General features: G+C 46.5%; 1 protein-coding gene across 6 annotated transcripts in view; it reads left to right on the top strand.

The window, feature by feature from the left end:
* PAK3 (p21 (RAC1) activated kinase 3) overlaps positions 1–26,836 on the top strand; it is a 194,211-nt gene that overhangs the window by 112,450 nt on the left and 54,925 nt on the right. For all 6 annotated transcript variants that reach the window (XM_008170040.4, XM_042851056.2, XM_008170041.3 and 3 more), the window contains exon 2: positions 23,135–23,331. In XM_008170040.4, coding sequence (XP_008168262.1) covers positions 23,157–23,331 — 175 coding nt within the window. In that variant the 5' untranslated portion in view covers positions 23,135–23,156. The remainder of the gene's footprint in view (positions 1–23,134; positions 23,332–26,836) is intronic.

Below are 26,836 nucleotides of genomic sequence, written 5' to 3'. Positions count from 1 at the left end.
GTTCTGACATGAAGATCTAGGGCCATACTTTTAAAAGTACTTAACTCCCAGTGGCTCCCCTTAAGAACAATAGGACCTGCTGGGTGTCGAACACTCAAATCCAGACACTTGTACTTAAATGGGACCAAGATATTTTGAAAATTTGGCCCCTGTTGCCTCAGCTAGTGCTGCAGAGAAGAGGACTAATCAGCAACATTCACAGAAGGCCAAAACAGCTGCCTGTTGGAACAAAAGTAGCAAATCACAGCTCTGGGCAGAACAGCAGTTGACCTAGGATAGTGTGTTCTAATAAGAAATAGTCTCACCTAATAAGGAACTTGAGAAAGAGACTGACTTGAGAAGAGATCTTTGGATTCTTGTTACTCAGGTCAGCAGGAGGCTGGAAATTTTGCAGAGGAGACACTGTCAATCCTTCTGGCAGGAAGGCAGGGTGTTCAGCAAGTGACACTGCTGAGTACTCCTGCTCCCTGTGGCTAGAGGCAGGTGTTTAGATGTCAAAGCAGCAGGGGACATGTAGCAGGAAGGAGGACCATGCAAGTTCTGTAGAAAGAAAAGAGGCCTGGGCATCCTAGAGACACAAATCATGGCTCAGAGTGACAAGGTGAATGCTGGGAATCTTAGCACTGCACACAGACTGATCAATTTGCTGTGTAGGTTTCATCCCTCAGAATGGTAAGCTGCCTGACCATATTCCTTTGTTTGGACAGGGCTACACTGATGATACATGTGACACAGGCAGTATTGCCAGCTCTTGTAATTTTGTTGCAGGTCTTATGTTTGTTTTTTAAAAGCCCCAGCCCTTGGAGTCATGTGATTATATGAGACATCTCAGATGCAAAAATGTCATGTGAAAGATGATTCTCTTGGCTAGAATGCATCCTCTATTAGGATTGTATGCTTACTTTTGGATTACAGTGGACATTTTGCACACTTGAATTAAACACCAACAATTTTTACATGCTAGACATTCTGTAAGCAATTGGTAGAGCAAAGACTCCTGGATTCTGCTCTTTGCACTGGCTGGAGTGTTTCTTAGTGGTTAGAGCGGGCAAGACCTGGGTGCTGAGGCTCTGCAGTTCTATAAGCACTATATTAGAGCTAGGTGGCGATATAGCTATTTTTTCCCAAGTTCCACTGACCCATCATGGGATCGTGGACAGGTCAATTAACCCTCTCCTTGGCTCTCTCTCTTCATCTTTACATTCATTACAGATTGGTGTCGTACTTGAATTTGAGTTCCATTTAGCATCAGATGCTCAGGGCGAGCTTTGACTATCTGGGGGGACAGAGTGTACCATGTACTGTTCTCATTAATCTCAAGTGGCAGAGACGTGTGTTTTTGGAGCTGAAAGACCATGGTTCTGATTCTGACTCTACAGAAGAGTATGTGATTTGTTTAGTAACAGCACATTGGTTCATTCCAGAAGCACTTTGAGATTACTGGTGTTAAGACTACGTAAACGTCAATATACCCTTGTGGTGTCATGGGGCTTAATTAATTAGTGGTGTAAAGGGATTTGTGAACCTGAGATGAAAGGCTCTGTAAGAGCATAAAATATCACTCTCCATACATCTGTCCCATGTAATAAGAAATACTTAAAAACAAAGAAAATATAGAAATAATTTCTCTAAAGTGCTATGCTTATCACAAGTGAATGCTCTTGCAAGCTGAGTTAAGATAATGCAAATGTAATAAATGAGGCTGTAATAGTCCAAAGTTTCAAACACATGCATATCAAAATGTATATACATCTGCTTTTAGGCTCTCCAATCCTAGTGCAAATTTGGGTTGTGCGCATACGTATGTGCAAGAACTGGTATGCACCTAAACCAGGTGCATGCATACTTAAAAGTCGGAGTCAAAAATGCTAGTGTAACTTTGCAATTACTTTTTTGACATGTCATCTAGATACTAGCATTAAAAGCATACACAGGCACACTTTCTGAAGCCTTGCCCCAGTCTCTAACTTGTTCATTCCCAAACTTGTGCATTTAGTACTTGATCAAGTCAGTTAGGCCAGAATTTTCAAACTTGGGTGCTTAAAGTTAGGAACCTACACTAATGTTAAGGTTTCAGAATAAGCAACCTGAGTTTTCAGTGGTGCTGAACACCAGCAGCTCCCCTTGACTTCAGAGGGAGTTGAGGGCGCCTTGCAGGATTGGCTCCTCTATATACGAGTTTCCTAATCTTTAAAATGGGGGTAACTTGTCTTCATCACAAAGGTTTGTGAAGCAAAATTAAATTTAGTTCTCGAAAAGAATGTTGAGCTGCTCTAATGGGAAGGGTGTGTGTGCATGTTGCAACGGCCACTGGAGTCAATGGGATTCTCGCCTTTGACTTTAAGCTTTGGATAAGACCCTAAGAGTGCAAAACTATAATAATGATTAGATAAGTATATCTAAAATACATCATACGGATGAGCCTTCCTTCATGCAAAATTATGACTTCTATTGGTAGAAGTCTCTGTAGCTAGAATATTAAGTTTGTTTTTTATAGTATCTGCCCCTGTTTAAGCCTAATGAATAATTTGTTGCTCCTGCTGACAGCTTTACCACTGAAGAGATCCAGTTTCATATTCTTTCTGGCAATAAGGTGTGTGGTTACAAGCAGTCTCAGCCTTCTCTCTTCCCCTCAGAATTTCCTCCGGTTACAGGTGTGCCTATACTTTGTGAAATGCTTGCAAATGCAAGGCAAATATTTTTTTTTGGAGGGGGGGGGAAGGGTGTACCTAGGGTTACCATACGTCCGGATTTTCCCGGACATGTCCGGCTTTTGGGGGCTCAAATCCCCGTCCGGGGGGAAATTCCCAAAAGCCGGGCATGTCCGGAAAATCCGGAGGTCAGCCGGGCCGGCGGGGAGCCGGGTCGGCCGGGCCGGCGGGGACCCCGGCCGGCGGGGAGCCGGGTCGGCCGGGCCGGCGGGGACCCCGGCCGGCGGGGAGCCGGGTCGGCCGGGCCGGCGGGGACCCCGGCCGGCGGGGAGCCGGGTCGGTCGGGCCCGCGGGGACCCCGGCCGGCGGGGAGCCGGGTCGGCCGGGGCGACGGGGACCCCGGCCGGCGGGGAGCCGCGTCGGCCGGGGCGACGGGGACCCCGGCCGGCGGGGAGCCGCGTCGGCCGGGACCCCGGCCGGCGGGGAGCCGGGTCGGCCGGGGCGGCGGGGACCCCGGCCGGCGGGGAGCCGGGTCGGCCGGGCCCGCGGGGACCCCGGCCGGCGGGGAGCCGGGTCGGCCGGGCCCGCGGGGACCCCGGCCGGCGGGGAGCCGCGTCGGCCGGGCCCGAGGGGACCCCGGCCGGTGGGGAGCCGGGTCGGCCGGGCCGGTGGGGGGCCGGGAGCCGGGGGTTGCGCCGGCCGCCGGGGGCCGGCAGTGCTGGGCAGGCCGGGGGTGGTCGGCCGGGGCCGGCACCCCAGGGCCCGAGCTGACCCAGGCTGGAAACGCCGGGGGGCCAGCCTGGGCCGCGCCTCCTCCCCCCACATCCCCCTTACCTGCTTCAGGCTTCCCGCGAATCAAATATTCGTGGGAAGCAGGGGAGGGGGCGGAGACTTTGGGGAGGGGGCGGGGCCGGGCAGGGGTGTGGGCGGGGCTGGGGGCGGGGCCGTGGGCTGTGGAGTGTCCTCCATTTGGAGGCACAAAATATGGTAACCCTAGTGTACCAAGGGTGGTGTGTGTGGCTTGCCTCTTTGTTTTTTTTTTTGTAAATAGGAGCTATTTGAGCTTTAAGGAATGATTTGCTTTTCTAGAAGAACCTCCACTTTTTAAAGGTGGAAGGATGCTTTCCTTCAAGTTTATTTGATCATCTAAGTGAAGTTTGCCCAAGTGTTGCACTAATGCAGATATCTTTTCATTACTTAATAGTGTCAGATGCCTTGAGATTGCAAATCCACAAATGTACTGGAATACTTCAGCAGAACTCTTGTGCAACTTTAAAATGCACTGAAGTCCTTTACTTCATTCTGGATAGTATCGTACCTCAAGTCCATCAAGAGCAAACTGGCATTCCTTGGTTCATATGTTGAGGATTTAATGCCCAAATCTGCACTGTGATCTTTGCCCACATAGAGCACAGTACAGTACCCGGGCCTTATTGTCTAACTGAACCTTCCACCAAATCCAACTTCTTCACTTCACCTCCTGAATCTCTGTGCTGCCAGCTCAGGTAGGATGCACAAGTAATACTTTCCCCACACTACATCAGTCTTAAATGTGACACAGGCAGTATTGTCAACTCTTGTATTTTTGTTGCAGACCTCATGTTTGTTTTTTAAAAGCCCCAGCTCTTGAAGTCATGTGATTACATAAGAAATTTCCACTTTCATTTAAATGCCCTCATGTTCGCAGAGAAAAGCTTGAAGACACAAAAGCTAAATGCTTTAAACCCAGAAGGTAATATATACAGATTCCCACATTGGCTTAAACATATGAAATTTTTTAAAATAATAGTTAATCTCACGAGTCAGGCCCCAAACTATCAATTTTTTAATGCTTGGTGCTGGCAGTACTGCACAGGCCTTTAAAATAGGAAAGGGATCCCAACGACGGACACAATTATAATACAAATGCTTGTCACTTCTGTGACATACGGACTTCTGTGTTGTTCAGACCAGTGAAGGAAGGGAGGGAGGGAGCTGCGTCACCCTTGCCCTGTAACCTGGGGTGACTTGTAATGCCTTACTGTTGTAGCTCCCAACGTGGACTACTCAGTTTGCCAGCATACCAGTCAATCCCAGATGTTTGTATAGCTGCAGCCTGCTATTATCTTATTTTACAATGAATAAGCACCTTCTCCAAGGTCATACATGAAGTCTGTGGCAGTGCAGGGAATTGAACCTCTGTCTCTTGAGTCTCAGGCTACTGCCCTAACCACCACATCCTTCTTCTCTATAGACAGAACAAAGAAGCAAAAGGGCATTTTCCCCTGACGAGGGCCAAATTCAAGACTGACTGTACACACCTCCGTGATGGAGATTAGCATGCTGAAACTTTGGCAGCTTAGCACTGGCTCCACCAAATCCTGCAGAGTTCCTACGGTACACCATGAGTGCTCTGAGGTTGGAGCCCTGGAAGGAACTTGCCTGACATATTGAAGTGTGTATGCCATCTGGCTGGGCTGCCCCATGCCACCAAGCAAATTAGCTCTTGCTCAGGGATAGTGCGAGAGTGACACAGTCAGTCTGTACTCTAGCCCATATCAATGCAGGCTTGTGCAGCACATACATATGTAAGAGGTGAAGCTGGCTCTGAAATGAGGGATGTTCCTAATAATTGGGACAGCTGGGAAGTATCTTCCCAGCTAAAGTAATCACAATGGAAATGTGAAGTATTGCAACTCCCAAACCAATGCCGGCCAGCAATAAGGCATTTCCTGCTCTATTGGGGCAGAGCTCCCGCTTACTTCAGAGAGGGTTACACGTCCTTTGGATGTGTGTATCAGGCCCTTATTTATAATGACTAGGGAACACTGGCAGATGGAGGAGCAAAATGCATCCTCAAGCTTTCTTCAGTCCATCTCTTGCCTCATTACCCTCCAGCTCCCTGCCTGGTTTTCGGTCTGTTTTCTGCGGAATTCATAAGAACACAGCAGTCATTTGGTACCTCGTAACGTTTTCTGTAAAAGTTTCTGTAAAGGCCTGATGTTGTAAAATGAAAGCAGGAGGTTACTGACGAGTGGTAGGCTTGAGCTATCAGGAGGGTAAATGCTCATTCTCTGTTTTAAGAGATCCAGGCTAAAACTTTGATGCCAGAACTCGGAGGTATGCCTGGCAGGGAAAGGCTGACACACTAGGAATCTATTTTAGTTCCCATTTTCTTCTGCTCCCCCACCCCCACCATCTTTCTTCAGAGCTTTTGTTTCTTTGTTTTGTTTATATGCATTTTTGTTGGGTCCTAGTTTTTAGTGTTTACTTAAACCTGATACCAGATTACACTAGCGCTTACTGCCATCCTTAGAGTTTACTCTTCTCTAGAGACTTGTACTGGGGAATCTCAAAATACTTTATAAATAGTCATTAAAGGAGGAAGGCTCACATATTTCAAAAGATGCATGTGCTCGGCTACACCTTTCTGACTGAGGTATTAAAAATCCCTCAATGTGCACGTAAGCTGTTGTATGAAGACACTGGCATGTGCAGCCTTGCCTTGCATGCTGACATCAGAAGATTTGCATGATTTTGCTGGAGCAGTTTGAAAATTTGGGCCCCATTTTCTCTGAGATACATATTATAATACATGTAGGGAAACTAAGGCACAGAAAGCGATTTGCCCAAGATCACACCTTGAATCAGTGGCAGAAAGCTGGGACTAGAGCCTAGGTACTTTGCTCTAACCATTGGACCATACTTAGTTCTAGATACTCCAGTCTTTCTATGCAACTAATACTACTATGGACCAGGTGTTCTCAGGCTTGGGATCACAATCCCTAGATGGCCATGAACATGTGCTGGGGAGGGGGTTGCATTCACCTTTTCTTTATGTCTAGATGGGAGGGAAGTCCTGAACTGTCTTACTGTTGCAACATGGGGACACTGTATGGAAAAGCTAGAGAAACTCTGCAGCAAAGCATTTTTCTTATGTTTTTGTGCAGTCAAACCCACAATTGCCTTAACACAGGTTTATAACAAGGATATAAAATTGTACATTGTTTTTTCAGCTGCCCCTTTTAAAAATTCAGCTAAAGCTCTGTGTGGATCTTGCTGTGCTTCCTGCACGTAGGTTTAAATTTTCCTCTAACTTACTTAAATGATAGAGAAAACTTGGATTCTACTATTCTTCCTGTCTTGTTTCTCCAAAGCAGGGGAGTAGTGGGGAGTAGCTGGCAGTTTGCAATGTGTACACTGACTGCTGCACTTTTCCCCTTTGCCTGTGTAACGGGTTGTGCTTGCCACCGGGGCGAGTCCTGCTGGTTGCTCCGGGAATTAGCTCTTTCAGCGGCACTCCTTCGCTAGTGGTGTCTCACCCACCGTTACTCTTGGTCTCCGCCATTCTCACCGTCAGACCCACGTCACTCCCGGACTGTGGCGTCTGCTTCTGGACGCTGCCCTCGAGCTGTGCCTGCTCCGCTGGCTCTCCCTTCCTTCCGGAGGACCGGCAGCTTCTGGTTCTATCACTCGCCTCAGCGGCTCACTGCAATCCTCAGTCTTGCCCCTTCCTCCAAGGGCAAACTGCAGCCTGGCTTAGCCACTCTCATCCCTGGCAAGTGGGGCAAAAGGGGGGCCCAGGCATGCCTGCTACTCTGGGCCCCGACCTAGGGACTCTCTAGCGGCAGCCACTTACTGCCCTCCTCCAACTCTCTACTGCCTGCTTCCCTGGGCCATTTCCCCATAGTCCCAGCACCTTCTCTGCCCCTTTGTGTCAGGGCCCCAGTCTGGCAATTGTCAGCCTAGAGTGCCCCCAGCCTCTGCTGTGCTGTGCTGTGCTGTGCTGCCCTGCCCTGCCCTGCCTTGCCTTGCCTTGCCTTGCCTTGCCCTGCCCTGCCCTGCCCTGCCCTGGGTGCTTCTCTAAGAGCCACCTCTTCCCCCTTTGCCCTCCAGGGAGAGACTCTGCTCCTCTCTGCCCTGCAGCCTTCTTATAGGGCCCAGCTTGGCCCTGATAGGCTGCTTTCAAGCCTCCACTTGATTGGCTCCCAATAAGCCCCTCCAGGATTGTCTGGGGCTCTGTGCAGCCTCTCGGGCTTGCTTTAACCCCTTCCATGCCAGAGTGGGGCAGCTGCCCCACTGCAGCCTGCTTTAGATCCATAATCCCAACCCCCCCAAGTAGATGTGCAATAGGATCACTAGCACAGCAAGTGAATGTTAGATATACAGAGTTAGTTGGCTGTTAAAAAGGCCTGGTGGGGAACAAAAGAAAAAAAAAATACTGTTCCCGGGGAATAAAATGGGATATGTATGCCTGCCTGTAATTGAACCCAGAAGCTTTGCACAGCACCTAACAGAACAGGCCTCTGGATGGTATCCAGTATCAAAAATTGGGCGAGTGGTGAATAATGAAGAGGAAGGTCCCTGATCCAGAGCAATCTGAATTGTTTGGTGAAATGGGCACATGCAAATAAAATGTGTACATCTCGGAACAAAGAACATAGGCCATACTTACAGGATGGGAGACTCCATCTAGCGAAACAGTGACAAGATCTGGCAGATAATCAGTTGAACATGAGTTCCCAGTGAGACCTTGTGGCCAAAAGAGCTAATGTGATTGGGATTCACAAACAGGGGAATCTCAAGTAGGAGTAGAGAGAGGTTATTTTACCTCTGTATCTGGCACTGGTGAGACACCTGCTGGAATACTGTGTCCAGTTCTGGGGCCCACAGTTCAAGAAGGATGTTGATATATTGAGAGGGTTCAGAGAAGAGCCATGAGAATGATTAAAGGATTGGAAAAGTCAAAGAGCTCAATCTATTTACCTTAACAAAGAAGGTTAAGGGGGGAGTTGATTACAGTTTAATTGTCTACACGGGGAACAAATATTTAATAGTGGTCTATTCAATCTAGCGGAGAAGGGTATAACATGATCCAATGTCTGGAAGTTAAACTAGACAAATTCAGAGAAGACGTAAGGTATAAATTTAACAAGGAGGTTAATTATCCATTGGAACAATTTACCAAGGGTTTTGCTTAAACTGTCTCATCCCTTCCAAAGCCTGTGTGGTGATTTTGGTACAGCTGGCACATGTCTAGTAGAACATGAACCAGGACATGCCAAGTATATCCTGCATCAGCAGTGGGGAGTCTCATTCTGCCCTGTGATACACACACCTCCCCCTGACTTCCCCAAAGACATGCACATATCTCAAGACAGAATTGACTTCTCCATGTGTCCCATGGGGAGTGTGTCATTGGGGGAGGAGCCAAAGTAATTAGGTATTCATGTTCAAAACAAGAATATTTCAGCTGGTTTATGCTTCTCATGTTGTCACGGCAGAACTTCTATGAATGCATCAAACAGAGTAAACTTTAGAAGAGCAGAGAAGGCACCAACCCAGCAGGGGTGAGGGAAACAGGGTGACTTTGGGCTAGTAAAATTGCATGAAGTCTATTTTTTCATATACACAGAATAAGAAACATAATGAGAGAAATGCCAGTTATGTTATTAAACACCCCTTGACTTCAATGGGAGTTTAGGGGTCACAAAAGAATGTAGGACCAAGAGCTAGTCTTGATTTATATTATTGCACAAGCAAGAATGGGACTCTGTTGGGATAGGCGTACATACCTAGTAAGAGATAGGCTCTGCCCCAAAATGTACAGTATAAATAAACAAGAAAGAAAAAGGTGGGAGTCAAGAAGGAAACTTACAGCAACAGAGGGAGTTTGTCAGCTCCGCCCTGAATGATGTCAACAGGAACCCTCTTTTGTCAACATAGCTATGTCTACACTGGGGGTTTTGTTGGCTTAGCTCTGTCGGTCAGGGAGTTGTTTTTTTTCCAGACCTCTGACCAATATAGCTAGCTGCTATAACTGAAGTGTAGACCCAGCCTAATGCTGTTTGGGGAGGTGGTGTAGCGATGCCGGCAGAAAAAATCCTCCTGTAAGCATATGCTTTATCTAAGTGGTGGGCTCTGCTGGTGTAGCTATACAAGTAAAGCATCTGTAGCATAGACAAGTCCCGAGGTCGAGAGAGAGTTGTGACTCCCCCAAGGTCATACAAGTACTCCGTGGAAAAGCCAGCAATTGAACCCACTTCTCCAGTTTAGAGCCCTAGCCACTGAAGCATCCTTCCTCTCTGGCACTAACTCCATGCCAGGGAAAAGTGGGTGTGGTAATTGGACAGTGAAGAGATGCAGCAGTCCATCTTCCGACTGTACATGCTCGAGGATGTTGTGTTCCCCTGCATATAACACATGAAACGCAGTCAAACACTGTCAGACAAGGCAAGTCAAACTTCAAGGGCTAAAGTGTGTTATTTGTTGGCATAAGAAACAGGCTGAAGCAATTTCAGTTCCAGTTGGATGTGTTTAAAGGATCTTTTCCCAGTTATACTGGTATAATTATACTGGTGTCGTTAATTGCTGTAGTTAAACCGGTATAACTCCCCAGTGTGGACCCTCCTTAATTCCAGAATAAGAGTGGCTTTTTTTGGCTTAGCTTAAACTGCTTTCAAAGCAACATAAGCTAAATCCAGAAAAAGGCACTAAAACTATAGTGCTTTACATTCACACCCTACTTTTTAATGGTATAATTTACCTTTTTAGACAAATCCCAAGAAAACATTTCTTTGTTTGGAATGTGTGGGGCAAGGGTCTTTGATGGACCTAACTGATTTTAAGACTAGCTTCTTATGCTTATTGCTATATAGAGCCTTTACATGAAGTTGTTAGTGGATTGTATCAGTAAACAGGGAAAACTTGCAGGTTCTTTTTTATTTTCCAACAGACAAATGAAGTGTTAATTAAGATCTTGTGGACTTCCCCCCTCCCACACACACACACATGAATATTTATTCCCGATGTCATTATTGCTTGATTGGACTGAAGGAAATGTTATGTAATAAAGATTGTAATTCTAAGGATGGGTTCTAGTGATCTAATATATTTCTATTGTCTTTCCTATCTATCTCTTCTATGCTCTTTCCATAATGTCCATCCCTGTGGTAACTACGCACTGTACTTAGATGCTGGGGCCCAGAGCAGTGGTGCTCAACCTTTGGTCTGTGAGTCACAAAATGACAAAAAAAATATTTTATGAGTTGTTCTGGGATTGGGGGGTGGGAACTAAGGGGTGGAATGAGCTGGAGGCAGTAGCCATAGTAGCGGATAGGTGGTGGAGAGAGAAAAGAGAGTTGCTCCTTCCTTATCCTCCTCCCTGGATGTCATCTGTGTCCTAGTGACACAGGGATTTTTCTGTTTTCTTAGTCAGTGGGGTATGATCCACCAGCCTTTCCCTTGTGACCCACAATTAGGTCACACTTCACTGACTGCGGAAGCACATCTAGAGGAATAAGCACCGCTACAGCCCCTTTTACAGGGACAGTTTAAAGGACAGAGTGTCCCTGAGGAAACTCCCCCAGTGCAGGGGCAGTGTGTTTGTGGCCTTTCATTGTCCCTCCCTCTGAGCTCCACGAATAGAGGCATGTCAGATTGCTCTGGGCTTCCATAATTCCAGGCTGTGGCGAAGCTGCCATAAGTTAGAGCAGTCCCTGAGATAGCTTTAGCACTGGTCCCTGGAGCAGCCCAGAATCTAGGAGGTGCAAAGATAGCTCAAAGCTACCTTTTGCCTCTCCTGAGCTGTGCCTCCTGAAAAGCACATCACGAAATCTGGCCCAATGTTGGTCACTGGGAATTCCTGGGGAGAGCTGAGTGAATAATTGTTTTTTTTTCAATTTGGTGGCCAAGCTGACAATTTTGGGTAGAACAACAATGTTTAGTTCTACCTGAAACTATTTTTTTGTTTTGTTACATCTTGATGTTTTTTACCCTTACGCCAAATCTAGCTGTTTCAAAAGGAAACATTTTGAAGTGAAAAGTCAAATTGTTTCATTTCAAAAGTGTCAAAATGAATTCAACTTTTTCCAATTTTTGGTTTTTAATTTCCCAAAACTGTTCACCAAAACCAATCCAATTCTGCAAATAGTTTGTCTCCCCAAAGCTGCATTTTTGGGGGAGTGAATAAACTGACTGAATTTTGTCCAGCTCTGCTCCTCGGTTTTACTATCCAACTCAATCTTACACTTGCTTCCCCTCCCTATATGTCAGCTGCCCCATCTGCAAGAGGTTCACCATTCCCAGTCTGATTTCCTAAACCTTCAGAGCAAAGCTTGAATGGTTCATCATGTGGTCAGGTCCATGGGGTGACTACAGACTTTGGATGTGTTATGTTTTGATGAGAAGTGCACACAAGGAAAATGTTTTGCCAGGATGTGCTCTAGGCCTGGATCCAGGTCCTGCAGGGCAGATAGTGACTCTCCCTCCTTCTGTTGTTTTCCTCCTTGATGTCTCACTGCTGCACTGCATCCCTAGTGTCCTTATCCCATTCAGGACATGCTATTCATTCCAGGTTATCCAATGCATTTAGGCTCAGATTCAGCAAAGCACTTAAGCATGTGCTTAACTTTAAGCATCAGTGACTTCAGTGGGTAAAGTTAAACATGTGCTTTGCAGGACTGGGGCTCAGACTGAAAAGCTACCCCCTGCTTTTGTGAGTGAAGATGTTGCAGAATAAATACTTCCTCCATACTGAACCTCTGATGCGCTATAGGCGATTTGCTGTACGCCCTTGGCCTATAGAAATGGAGGGGAGTCAGAGGTCCCATACAGCTGAACCGAGCAGATGCTGGGAATGGCTATCAGGATGCTGAGGAACCTGGAGAAGTACAGCAAGTCTTCACCAGGTGGGAAGAAGAGTTCAGGCTGGGCAATGAGGTGAAATCTTATTAGACACGTTATTTCATACTGTTGGGTACTGCTGACATGATTCCTGTATAGAATAAGAGTGCAAAAATCTATGGAAAGTACTGTAGCCAAATGGTTAGAACCGGAGACTGGCTGAAAAGTTTGTTAAAATGAAATTCAGTTGAAAGAAAAATCTTGGTATTCGAGCTTGTGAAACAACAAACAAACACACAAACACAATAGCGTGCAGAGTTCTATTTCTGGCTCTCCTAATGAGTCACTGTGTGACCTTGGCTGAGTCACATGGCAGTCTGGGCCAGACAAGTGGGAATGATAGTCACCCAGATCTAAATCGTCTCCATTAAATTTCCCATACATATTTTCTCAAAAGCATCAAATGTACTGTGTTCACTTTCTGACAAGATTCTAGTAAGTGAATTTACTGGCAGGAATGTTCATGGAATAGTGAATTTGAAACCAACATTAAAGAATTATTTAGCGCAAATGAATTTTGGACTCCGACATTAGTATTCATATCAGACCTGATTCTAAAAGTTATGTTTATCCAATCAGAGAAGAGAAGCGTTTGGATTGGACACAGCTTGAATTTTGAACATCCAGTCCTCAGAATGAGTTGCTTGGGAAGAGTCCAGAGGCCAAGAGTTACTTGTAGAAGTTTTCTGGGAATAATTTTGAATAAAGAATACACTAGAGACAATTATAAGCTCCTTACAGACTACTTGGAAACAGAAACAGAGAGTAAATTAAAAAATTATTCAATCTGAATGATTTGCTCAGCTCAAATAATGCTTACTTGCCTGATAGGCGTTTTGTGAGGCTTAATTGCTAAATTTTTGGAAAGTGCTTTGAGAGACTTGTATAAAAGCAATTCTAAATGTGAGGCATTGTTAAATTAGGGCTTATAGGTTTTTAATAGTTGCAATTATTCATGTAGTGTGTGGAGTTATATTTTACTTTGTTTTACTAGTTAAAAAGGCATAATGGTTACAGCTAGATACATAGATAAAAGATTCTTTTATTCAGAAAATTTGTGCCACTGTGTCCATTTAACTAACAGCTGGCGTAAGTGAATGCCACTATTGGCATTATTATTATGGCTTATCATATTGCCTGGGAGCCCCAGTCGTGAACCAGGACCTCATTGTGCTTGGAGCTGTACAAAGAATAAAAAGATGGGCCCTGCCCTAAACATCTTATAGTCTACGTATAAGACAAGGGACAACAGCTGGATACAGATAGCTTGACGGGGAACACAAGGAAATATTGGGACAATACTGGTCACCGTGATAGGCAATGGCTCAGCACACCAGCAGCCTAACTGTTCTCAAATTTTTATAGGCATAGTGGCACGAATGCTAAGGAGAGGATGGACAATGCATTAGTTTTACAGGGAATTACTCCCAGGTGTGAAGGGCAACATGGGAGAGAGCACAAAGTACTTGTTTTTTAACAAGTGGGTGAGGGGGGATGAGTCATGTGGTGATCAGAAATGGGAGTCAACATTTCAGTAGTGAATGAGAGATGATACTTGGGCCATGAAGGGCCTTAAAAATGAATATCTGCAGCTTACGTTGGATGTGATAGAAAAGGGGGAGCCAGCGGAGAGATGCAAAGAGAGGGGTGACATGGTCAAAGTGACAAGCTAGGAAAACTATCTTTGCAGAAGTATTCTGAATGGATATGAGCAGAACGAGATTGCATTGTTCAAGGCCAGAGAGAGGGATGTTGCAGTAACTGAGACCCAAGATGAGTGCATGGGTGAGAGTTTTAGCTGTGTGGATGGATAGGAAAGACCGTATCTTAGAGATGTTCTGCAGAAAGGATCTGTAAGACTTAAGTATAATCTGGATGTGAGAACCTAGAGAGAAATCTGAGTCAAGGATGCCACACAGGTTATGGACCTGAGTGGTAGGCAGGATGGTGGTGTTTTCCAAAGTGATCAAGAAAGGAATAGGAAGGCCTTGGGGTGAAAAATTGCAAGCTCTGTTTTAGTCCTGTTGAACTTGAGCTGATGATTAGACAATCCTGAGGAGATGTCAGAGAAAGTAGGAGATTTTAGCTTGGACAGGAGACAGGTCTGGAGCAGAGAAGTAGATCTGTGTATCATCCACATAGAGATGGTAGTAGAATTTCTGGGTGAAATACATTGAGATAAGGTGTAGAGGGAGATGAGAAGGGGACCAAGGACAGAGCCTTGAGGAACCCCCACAGAAAATTGGAAGGGTGACAAAGAGGGTTCTCCAAAAGACACACTGTGATTAGAAAGATAGAAGAAGAACCAGGAGAGGACAGTCATAGAAGCCAATGCAGGATAAGATTTCAAGAGGAGGAGCATGGTCTATGGTGTTGAACGCAGCTGACAGCCCAAGGATGAGGTTGGAGCACCAGATCTGGGCTTTAGCTAGGACTTCAACAAGAGTAATTTCAGTGGAATGCAAGGGGAAGAACTTGGATTGGACAGGGTCTAGGATGGAAATTGAGGAGAGGAATTTCAGACAGCAATTGAAAACAAAATGTTCAATGAGCTCTGAGAGATGAAAGGGAGAAGGCAGATGAGGTGGTAACTGGAGAGACAAGTACAATTGATGATGACCTGATGCTACTCTTGCTGGATGGTGTGTGCTGGTACATTGCTTTAGGTTGCTCAATAGTATTATCCTGTTCATAGTTGTACTGTAGAATTGCTTATAATCGGGGCTCATATATTCCGCAGTTCTCTGGCTGCAGAATTTACCAGGGAATTTATGCCTTACTGCAAAATTGTGCTCTACAATCAGTTCTTTTAAAGTTTCTAGCTCCTGTAGCTGCAGAGAGAATCTTGAAAATATGACTAGTGTAAACAATACTGTTGTCTTCCTGAGTTTGCAAAGAGCCTGAAACAATAGCTCTGAGAGGTTTGAACTGCCATTCACCTCAGTCACTGTCCTTTGGATTCCGCAATCATTAGGCCGTAGAATAGGCTATTTTTCCAAGAAGCTGAGAATTCAGTACTTTTATCCTGGAATTTGCAGTTTTGCTGTAGTGGGCACTGGATATTTTGTTTTGTGTCTTTGCGCTGCTGGGTCCTGTCTTCAGGTCCCTCTTGTAGTCCAAATTATCCCACAGGGAAGAGTAATACAGCATGCTTCATGCAGCATTCTATAAAACCAGGCAGCTGGGGGTCAGGGATCTAGAAATGGAGTCTATCTTGCAACCAAGAGTGGAGGGAACCAGAAGTGTAGACTGGCCAGTTGTGCTGCCTGGTGAACAGGGAATTTGCCAGGCCCTGGATTTTTAAGGTAAGCTGCTGATGTTGGCTACACGCTCTTCACCTTCCCTGGCACTTAAAGAGATTCTGAGCCGGGTCACAGGATAATATCATGGCTGCTGAGGCCCTGGGAGCCACGCCACCTGGAGAACATAGCAAAAAAATCAAAACCAAACACCCATTCTCAAAAACAATCACTGACAAAATAAACAACAAGGAATCTTACACCAATGATTTTTTTCATCTGTGATCAGAAATGTGTGTATTTAAGAGTACAGACGGGAATAGGAGTGAAGGAGAGAGAATAAATAAACTTTGCTGCAGAATTTAGGGGTACTTAACAAGGAATTTGGTCTCATTATGTCATGGAAGTCATAGGTCCTTGTTTATAACCAGTGGGATGTAAATACCATTTTGTAATGAGAGGGTTTCCCATGAGTGTTGGGCTATACACTGACTGGTTTATTGTCAGCATTATTGATGAGAGCAATTAAAGAATTGTTTTGAAAAGTAAACTCCACATGCAAAGAATTATGGCCTTTGCAAACATAAGAAAATGGAAGCCAGTTTTTAATCTTCCATTCTTGTTAGTGTCTCTGAACAAAGGGAAAATCTTTGGTAATTTTAGCGGTGTCTGATTAGGAATGGTATGGGCAGGAGGGATTTTTTAAAGTATGGACACACTGTGCAGTCCTATGGTGGAAGTCTGAAGCTGGGTATGACAGTGCAAAGGAACACTCACCTCTTGATGCCTCCAAGAAGCTGGGTGCAGTTCCACAGTCCTTTTCTTGCCCCAGTGCCTCCTGCAGGTTGCTGAATGACCATGGTGAGTCTTCAGTAGCTTGTCCCTCCAGCCCAGTCACAAAATCCAAACGGTACTTCCAGGGTACTAACCTGCTTATTTGTTGGACTCTGTTTCGCTTTCTAGGGTCCTGAGCCCCAGCTCTGGGTCCCTTCAATTCAGCCCTTTGTTTAGGCTCCCAGTTAAGGCCTGTCTAGGGTTACCATATTCAAACATTTAAAAAAGAGGACACTCCACGGGCCCTGGCTCCGCCCCCAACTCTGCCCCTTCCCCGCCCCTGGCCCCACCCCTCCCGCCCCCATTCCAACCCCTTCCCCAAAGTCCCTGCCCCAACTCTGCTCTCTCCTCTGAGCACCCCGTATTCCCCCTCCTCCCTCCCGCATTGATCTTGGTTGGGGGTTGCTACGTGCTTCCCTGCTCCCCACTCGCCCTGCAGCCCCTGCACCCCCCACCCCTGCAGCCTCTATGCCCCTGCCTGCCCTGCTCCTCCTCGCCCTGCAGCCTGCACCCCGCCTGCCCTGCCCCTGCACCCCCCTGCCCCTGCAGCCTCTATGCCCTTGCCTGCCTTGCTCCTCCTCACCCTGCAGCCCCTGCACCCCCCGCCCCTGCAGCCTCTGTGCCCCCTGCTCCCCACTCGCCCTGCAGCCCCTGCACCCCCCCGCCCCTGCAGCCTCTGCGCCCCCCACCTGCCCTGCCCCTGCAGCCTCTATGCCCCTGCCTGCCCTGCTCCTCCTCGCCCTGCAGCCTCTGCATCCCCCCCCACCTGCCCTGCTCCCCGGCTCACCTGGCAGAGGGAGAGCTGTGGGCTCCACGTGGACCCAAAAACTGTGCCACGCTGCTCTGCGGGGGAGGGGGAGGGACTCTGGCTGCTAGAGGCCCCAGTGGCTGCGAGCGGCTTTCAATCAGGCCCAGCCGTCCAATCAGCCGCACCACACTCTGCATGAGGGGAAGGGGGAAATCCCGAACATTTCTACTTTATTAGAAATCCCCCCCCCGGACGGCCATTTAAAGCTGAAAAAGCCAGACATGTCCGGGGAAACCCGGACGGATGGTAACCCTAGGCCTGTCCCCTTCTTGGGATTTATGCCACTTTACCTGTGGCTAGTAGGGGAACATAGGCCTGCCCACCATTCCAGATTTCAACCTAGGGCCCCCATCTACAGCAGACACATATTGTTTACTTCAATCTATTGCTGCTGTTTTGCTGGGCCTCTTTTATCTCCAGCCAATCTCAGAGCCCGCATCCTCAGGGTCTTCTCTAGCCGCAGGGCTTTGCCCTCCCATTCCAGTCAGGAACTGAACTTGCTAAGGCCAGGCATCTCCTTTTATCTAAGCCTGGTGGGTAGGGTTACCATATTTCAGCGAGCAAAAAAGAGGACAGTCGGAGCCCCGCCCTAGCCCCGCCCCTGCCCCTCCCACTTCCCGCCCCCCCTGACCTCCCAACCCTCCCCCCGTTCCTTGTCCCCTGACTACCCCCTCCTGGGACCCCTGCCCCTAACTGCCCCCCAGGACTATCTAAGCCTCCCTGCCTCTTGTCCCCTGACTGCCCCAACCTTTATCCACACCCCCACCCCCAGACAGACCCCTGGGACACCCACGCCCCATCCAACCACTCCCCACCCCCTGACAGCCCCCCCCCAGAACTCCCAACCCATCTAAACCCCTCTGCTCCCTGTCCCCTGACTGCTCCGATCCCTCTCCGCACTCCTGCCCCCTGACAGCCCCCCCCAGAACTCCCAACCCATCTAAACCCCTCTGCTCCCTGTCCCCTGACTGCTCCGATCCCTCTCCCCACTCCTGCCCCCTGACAGCTCCCCCCCAGAACTCCCAGCCCCCTACCCCCCCCGCTCCTTGTCCCCTGACTGCCCCCTCCTGGGACCCCTGCTCCTAACTGCCCTCCAGAACCCCACCCCCTACCTAAGACTCCCTGTTCCTTGTCCCCTAACTGCCCCCTCCTAAGACCCCCCCCCAACTGCCCACCAGGACCCTACCCCCTACCTGTACCCTGACTGCCCAAAACTTTCTCCACTCCCCCCAAAAAGCCCCCCCCCATTTCTTGACTGCCCCCTCCAGAACCTCCCTGCCCCTTCTCCTGCCCCCCTTACCCTGCTGCTCAGAACAGGGTGTTGGGCTCTGTGCGAGCCGGACACGTGGCTGAGCTCCCCAGCACAACAAAACCCGGTCCCTGGCCCTGCACAACAAAACCCGGTCCCTGGTCCGGACCGGGTTGCAGGGGAGAGCTGCCCTTGTATCAGCACAAAGTGCTCTCGCTCCCGTTTTGCTACGCTGCATGGCAGAAACCGCTCCCAGTTGCAAAAGGGGAGGGCTGCACTTTGTGCTGAGACACTTGCTCAGAATGCAGGGCGGAGCTCCTCTCCAGCTGCTCCGGAGTCCAGCCCGGGACTTTCCTGCAGCCCTCCCAGCCGCTCGCTCTGCTGTGCCGGGGGAGGGGGAAATCCCGGACATTGTGAGTGCTTTACAAATTGCCCCCGGACGCTATTTTTAGCACAAAAAGGAGGACATGTCCGGGTAAATCCGGACGAATGGTAACCCTACTGGTGGGCTCTGATCGGCTGCTTCCATGAGGCCTCTCTAGACAGGCCTGGAGGACCCACCTTTGCTGCTTCTTTCCTGTCACTTTACTGCTGGGGCGATGTGTAGTAGGACTGTGGAGCCTCCTGTAGGGAACTGCAAAGGCCAGGTCCAACCCGGCACAGTTAATTTTCTTTTGTTTCAAGCCAGTGCTGTATTATGATGTTTGAAATGTAAACGGAAAGGACAGCAGATGGGGCTTGAGCAGGAAAAGTGTAAATTGAAAGTGTCTCCATGCGCACTGCCTCCTGACTTGCTTTATTTTTCCTTTAGACACTTTCAGAAAGTTAATATCAACCGTTAAACCTTTTAGACTATCACCCTTATTTGGCTTAGAAGTGAATAATTCTGCTGTATATGCCTCTTGAAACTGAGCCTGAAACAGCTCTGAACAAAATATAGTATTCCTTTCAAGAACTTGGAAACAATTACATCATAGGCAAATTGGGCCAGAAACCATTAATAGTATTCTTTGTGCAAAGAAATCCCATGGGAGGGCCTATTTCAGCAAACTGGCATTGCTTACAAACAGATATAGTAACAGATACAGTTGTCCCCATTCTGTGGGAGAGCTGAAACTTCATACAGTGCAAAAGACTTCACAAAATAAACGTCTTTCTTTTGATAACAAATTTAAAAAGCTGCCTCAATGGTTTTATCATCTCTTTAATGCTAGTGATCTCAGAGGGTGAAGGCTGTCTTTGGCGCACTGAAAAGTATTTATAGCTGGGTTAACGATAAATAAACGCCTTTGAGATTATTGTGGCCTTTAGCTCATAGTTTGTAAGAATTGTCTAAGGCCATGTGAGGAGGGCATAAACCTCTTTGTCACAGAGCAAAATTCTGTGGCTGGAAGCTGACTGAACCATTTATAATACATTAAGGGTGTATCTACACTGCCATTAAAAACCTGTGGCTGGCCCGGGCTTGCGGGGCTCAGGCTAAGGGAATGTTCAATTGCGGTGTAGATGTTCGGGCTCGGGTTGCAGCTCAAATCCTAGGACGCTACCCCTCCGCCCGCCGTTCTCCTGCTCGCTGCCCGCCTGCTGCATGACTCCTCACCCACCTGCCTGCCCCTCACCTCCCTGCTAGTCTCCTCACCCTCCGTCTGGCGCCCTTCCCCCGTCCGCCCAACCGCCACTCTCCTTCTCGCCATCCACCCACCTCCTCACCGCCCTCCCGCCTGTCCACCTGCCACTTGCCTCCCTATTCGCCTCCTCACCCCATTTGCCTGCCTCACCTTCCTGCCCACCCCCTCACCTGAATATCGGGACAAATGGCGTCCCAATCGTACATCGTCGGGACACGGAACAAAGGGCTAAATATTGGGACAGTCCTGATTTTATCAAAGCGTGGGGCCCCCCAAAGCGCGGGGCCCGGGGCAGTCACCCTGATTCACCCTGCCCAAGGGACAGCTCTGCCTGCGAGGTAGAAGGATCCCAGAGCTTGTGCTGCAGCCTGAACCCAAACATCTACACAATTAAACAGCCCCTTCACCTGAGCCCCACAAGCCTGAGTCAGCTGGCACAGGCCAGCCATGGGTGCAGACATACCCTAAGGCAGTGGCTCTCAATTGACTGAACAAGAAGTAGGACTGAGTGGACTTGTAGGTGCTAAAGTTTTACATTGTTTTGTTTTGGAGTGCCGTTATGTAACAAGAAAAATCTACATTTGTAAGTTACACTTTTACGACAAAGAGATTGCACTACAGTACTTGTATGAGGTGAATTGAGAAATACTATTTCTTTTGTTTATCATTTTTACAGTGCAAATATTTGTAATAAAAATAATAATATAAAGTGAGCACTGTACACTTTGTATTCTGTGTTGCAATAGAAATCAATATATTTGAAAATGTAGAAAAACATCCAAAATATTTAATAAATGTCAATTGGTATTTTATTGTTTAACAGTGCAATTAATCGCAATTAATTTTTTTAATCGCAGTTAATTTTTTTGAGTTAATCGCGTGAGTTAACTTTGATTAATCAACAGCCCTAGTAATAGCCTGTATGAAATGGGGTGGGGTGGCGTAGGGGCGTGTCTCAGTTCAGAACCTAGTTTGTAGGAACTGGATTTAAAGCTCCACTCATTGCAAAATCCATTATCACATCTCCAGTGCAAGAATGAGGCACGTCAGCTGGTTTTGCACTGCCACTTCCTGTATTGTACCTATCTGCGGGAAAAAAGATTTGAATCTCAAAGCCTGTCAATCTGTGAGTTCATGAAGGCTAAATTCAGGTAAAATAAATACAGTAATAAAGACCAAAAATCATGAAACAATCAATTTGTGTGCAGTACTTTAAAAACAACAAAAATTATATTTTTTCCAAGTTTTTATAACAAATTTATACTGGGGTGAACTTCTCTAATTTTGGAACCAACCCTTTAGTGTATACATGCATGTAACTCTCTCACTGAAGCCAATGTTAATTTTATTAATGCATAACAAACGGTTGTACTATAGGAGAATTTGACAGAATTTTAGCTCTGTCAGTGTTAACGCAGTTACTCTTAGAGACGTTATCCCCAATCCTGCAAACAATAACTTTCACTTGGCCAAACCTTGAGCATAAGATTTACGTTTATAGGGCCTCAGGGTGGGACCTTGCAAGTGTGATGGCTGCCATCTTTAGCCGACACACACGCTGGGAGCCTCCAGAGCTAAAACTACAAGCTGCTTCAGCTTAAGCTAAAGAGCCTTGGTTGCCTAGCTGGGGGCTGTAACAACTCATCTCATCTGCGGATCAGCACAGATGGGGACCTGTAAGTAACACACACTCACCAGTGGGTTATATAAGCCCTTTCTGACTGGAGGGCTTCTGAGGGCAGGATGTTTATAGAATTGGACCCTTTTAAAAAAGTTTAATATATCTAACATTGATGAACGATCCTTTCTAAATCAGATATTATTTTCAGGTCTTATGTATTAAGATTTTATTTGACCAAATTACTGCTTGCTTCTTACCCCAGTTTGATAGCATCATACTTTGTACAGGCGAGTCTCATCTTACGCGGGGGTTCCGTTCCGCGGTTAGCGTGTAAAGCGAAAACCACATATAGTCAAAATTATATTGAGTTGAATGGCGGGCGAAATCGCCCGCACTACAGGTACAGTATTAAAATTGTTATTTTTCTCTTTTTTTGTTTTTGTTTTTGCCGACCGCATAAAGCTGAAATCGCGCATGTTAAATGTGTGTAAGATGCGACAGACCTGTACTTATATTATAGATATAGGAGAGAGGTTGTGAAACAGAAAATTTGATTTGCTTCCCCCCACACACATCTATTTGCAAAACTTATATAATTATTTCTAGGTAATTCTTACTACAATTATGAAGCAAAAAAGCCCTTGTGACTAAAGTAATGTACAGTACCGGTATACATAGCCCAGCACTTATGAGTGACAAACCAGTGCACAAAGCAATGATCATTAACAACCCTACAATAACAAAATGGTACAGTCAGCCAAGCATCATAAGCAACCCTACAATAACAAACCTGTATGGTAATACAGAGCACTAGGGGTGGGGTGGGACTCAGAGCTGATTTTAGTTTGAAGCTTCCAAAAGATGATTATAATATGGTTTCCAATATGTGGTGGTGATTTTTCTGATTTTTTAATCTTGATTTTGAGGCAAACATATAGTTCGTTTTTATGTGTAAAATACTTTAAATTATTGCTTTAGAATAGTTTCCCTTGAAAAAATGCCTCCCTTCCAATGAAGCCCCCACACTCCCTGGGGTACTCTCAGCAAGCATGAAGCAGGGAGGAAATCAATATTTGTGACCCGTTACCCCCTTGCCAAGCAATTTTCTGCATTGCAGAAGTTGTAAATGTCAGATATTTTCAATGAATATCTCTAATTTTTGCTCTGGTAGGTCTGTGCTGGTTTGGGATGAAAACCCTGTTTGTAAGTAGGACGAAAATGAGTTTTAAATATAATTTTAAAAGGCTTTAACTGGGATTAAAACGCTTTAACATTTATTTTACCACAGTTATGATTAGCAGTAGTATTTATTTATAGCGCCAAGAGTACCCGATTCGAAAGGCTAAAACAAACTTCTACCACATGCCCCTCCTTGGTTCCTTCTTCCCCTCCCAGCATCCCAAGCTTGGTGATCTGTAGCTTTCTGTACTGCTTTTTACAGGAGGCTGTGAGGGCTGCTGAAGATGTCCGATAGTCTGGATATTGAAGAGAAACCTCCAGCCCCTCCGTTGAGAATGAACAGCAACAATCGTGATTCTTCAGCGTTGAACCACAGCTCTAAACCGCTCCCCATGGCCCCAGAAGAGAAGAACAAGAAGGCCAGGCTGCGCTCCATCTTCCCAGGAGGAGGGGATAAAAGTAAAGTATCAGCAGTGCAAAGGGGCTACTTTTCTCTCTTCCTGTAATGTGTTGGTTGCTGTGTTTACTTTCTGCCTGTGCTTTCTTTCTGTTTCATCTGTGGGACATGCTAATTAAAAAACTCCCCAAAGCGTTATGTTACTATAATTCTAATGCCATATTTTCAAAGAGGAGGAGGTGATGTTTAATTAACTATCTTTGGGTAGCTGACCAGAACAGTAAAACACACAAGTGGTCTTGCATTTTTTAAATGCAGTTGCGGTTTAGACTGGGTTTTGTCTTGCATTTGCAGAGTGAAACCAAGGAAATAAGGTTCAAATTTCATTTGCAAAATTAAGGGAGGCATGTGTTTTGAATTTATAAAAAAATGTATTTGCATTTAAAGAATGGAGAGAGGGGTCTTGCTTTTATTTGCACTTGTAGAGATGAGGAAGCGGGTGTGTAATTTTTAAACAACAACAAAAACACCTTAATTACGGTAGAAGTGTGTCTTGGATTTTTTAAATATGTAAACCAGGAATGTATGTTGTGTTATTTGAATTTCTGGAGAGAACTATGTCTTGTATTTTTAAATGCATTTGCAGAGTGAAGGAAGGTAAGGTGGTGGGTATTTTAAATGCAGTTACAGTCAAGCCAGTAGGCTGTGTTGCATTAGTTGAAATGCAGATGTAAAGGTAGAAGTGAGTCTTATATCAGAACCAAGACAGGGAATGATGCAAATCTCCCCTTGTATAAGAAGGTTTTTTGTGACATTACTGTGAGAGCAGCGGAGCTCCTCCCAGTTCCAGGTTGTTGCCACAATTGATTTTCTGACCTGCAGGATCTGCACCATGCAAAGGGAATGGAAGCTCCTGCTTTGTAACATGATCACAGCCACTTGTCCCTGTTTGGAGAGGCTATTAGTACCCCATTTTAATGAAGTTTGAGAAAAGTCTCTAATAGCTGCATTTCAGTGGCTTGATGCAGCATGCACAGGATGGGTACGAGATGCCTTGGGCAACACAGGGTTGGGGAGCAGATAAGGCGGAGCTGTGACTACCGCTGCACTTTGCCTTATGAATAACCAGAGTTGGGACTGGATGAGTGAGTGTATGGGGGAGAGGGGGATGTTGTGCATACAGTTCTTAAACCGTGATACATTGATTGTATATTAAGGGGGGTGTTTGTAATGTGTCAGCACAAGGTGGGTCTGAGAGTGTATTAAGAGTAAGTTACTGGACTAGGGTTCAGTGGAGACATTAGGCGTTAATGGGGGCATATATGTTATGAATGTATTGGGGTGAATTTCTGGGGTGGAGTTATTTGGGGGTGTTGGGGAATTCAGAGGTGAGTGGGGGCTGACTGGAGGTGCTAGGGGTATATGTGCTATGGGACAGGGTGTAATGGGAAGTGTCTGGGTGAATGTGCTGTGGGACGAGGATAGTGGGGCAGCTGGTGGTGTTAGGGTTGTATGTGCATTGGGGCAGGGTTGAGTCACTGGGTGGGGATGGTTGGGGATGTCTGAGCTATGGCCATAGGGGCTGAGTCACTGCTGTGCGGTCCTAGGGTCTGCGGACCGTGGCACCTGCCTGCCCCAACCCCTATTGCCTAGACAGCCAGAGATGCCCCATGCAGGCATTTTCCCACCAGTGCGCAGCACTCTCTTCCCAGCCACTGCTGCCTAGGGGCTCAGAGTGCAGCGCAGTGCATGGGAAGCAGCTTGCTGCCGGTGACGTAAGGGGCCCCAGCCCAGGGTGGGGGAAGCCCCAGCCGAATGGAAGCGGAGGATGTAGCCATTGTAGAGTGGCCATACAGGTGGAATTGAAAGCAGCAGGCCTGGGAGGTGAAGGGGAGGAACAGGGGAAAGGAGATCTTGGAAGGAAAGACAATACTCCAGGAGGACCACCCGCAGCAAGAGAAGTGTTCTCCCTCCTGCTATTTACAAGTTGCCCTTTACCCTGCTGCTGCTTTCTGTGTCCTTGGAGAGGATGGCTTATTGGCCCCTGAGTGTATCCCACTTAGGACTTTGGACCTCTGGCTCAGGTCCGATTATTTAAACCACATTCTCTTCTGGCTCTAACACAGCACTAAAAAGGAGAGGTGACATTTTGACTTGACTCCCTTGATTGAAAACCACCATAGCTCCTGGGGTGACAGAATGACTTGGGTCACTTCCCCTTCTGGCTGGCATCAGAGTGGTATTGACTGCCTTCTGAGGGAAAACTTCCTCAGCATGAGGTAGTGTGTGAAACGGATACAGAAAAGGAGAGATCCAGAAGGAATCCTTGCCCAAAATAATCTGCAACAACCAAAAAAGTAGTTAATTTTCTTCTCGTATAGAAGATCAGAAACAATTTAGCAGTTATTTAGATTTCATCACTACAGGTGTGACTAGGAGTGAAGTGACTAGGATTTTGTATTTTAATTTTGTTGTGTGAAATAGTAAGAATATTTAGCTTTGATGCTCAGGATGTGCCAAATCCCTTGAAGTGGATTCATCTCCTGGCTGGCTTGTATGTCAGGGTATCAGCTGGCTTGTGCATTCTTCACAGACTTACACAGTGACACAATTTGAAAGTCTTTGTTACAAAAACACAAAGTTACTTTAACATGGCCATTTTGATCCAGTGCAACTGATTGCAGCATCACATATTTATTTATAATATCCTGCTATCAGCTCTTTTAAACAGAATGAGAGAGAAAGAGAATCATAGGATATTTCTCCTTAAACAGACTAGACATTTGTATCCTTTGTTCCTTCACCAGGCCTGAGAAGTGCTAGACTACTTGAAATGTTCTGTCAACCTGCTTTCTTTGTAATGGGTAGGCAGCTGGTATGCTGTGACTGCTACTTATCATGCTGACCAATACTGTCTCATTGTTTCCTTGTGCTCCCCCTGTCTGATCGTTGTATCCACCTGTTATCTCTCATTTTACAGTTAGTTCCTAAACTCTTTGTACTGTGCCTAGTCCAAGGGGGCCTGATCCATGACTAGAGCCCCTGGGTGTTACCACAATACAAATAATTTGTGTTAGGTAATTATATGCTCATGATCACTACAGTATCTAAGTTCCTCTGTCTGTCATGTGTGTTTCCTCAATTCCTCTGTGAGATAGGGAAGTACTATTGCCATTTTACAGATGAGGAACTGAGGCACAGAGAGACTAAGTAACTTGCCCAAGGTCATACAGAAAGTCCTGTGGCAGAGCAGGCAATTCAAACCAGGTCTTGTAAGTCTCAGACTGGTGCTCTAACCACCTTCCTTCCTCTTAAGTAATAATGATAGTAGTCAGTAGCTACGGGGGATTCAGAGGCTGAGCGTCTCCTCCCAGCTGGGCTCTGTTCCTTCAGGAAAATTGGGAGCAGAGCCATTCAAGGAAATTGCCTGGGTTGTGGGGTGGGATTTTTTGGTTGTTGTTGGGGTTTTTGCAGTCCGGTAGATAGAGCCTTCTTTTCCATTCTCATCGAAACACCTGGATTTGCTGCTCTGCAAAAATAACTACTACCACATAGCGGGAAGTGGTG

The sequence above is a fragment of the Chrysemys picta genome, chromosome 9 (genome assembly GCF_011386835.1).
Source record: "Chrysemys picta bellii isolate R12L10 chromosome 9, ASM1138683v2, whole genome shotgun sequence".
Taxonomy (NCBI): domain Eukaryota; kingdom Metazoa; phylum Chordata; order Testudines; family Emydidae; genus Chrysemys; species Chrysemys picta.
This window is presented reverse-complemented; position numbering and strand designations above follow the sequence as displayed.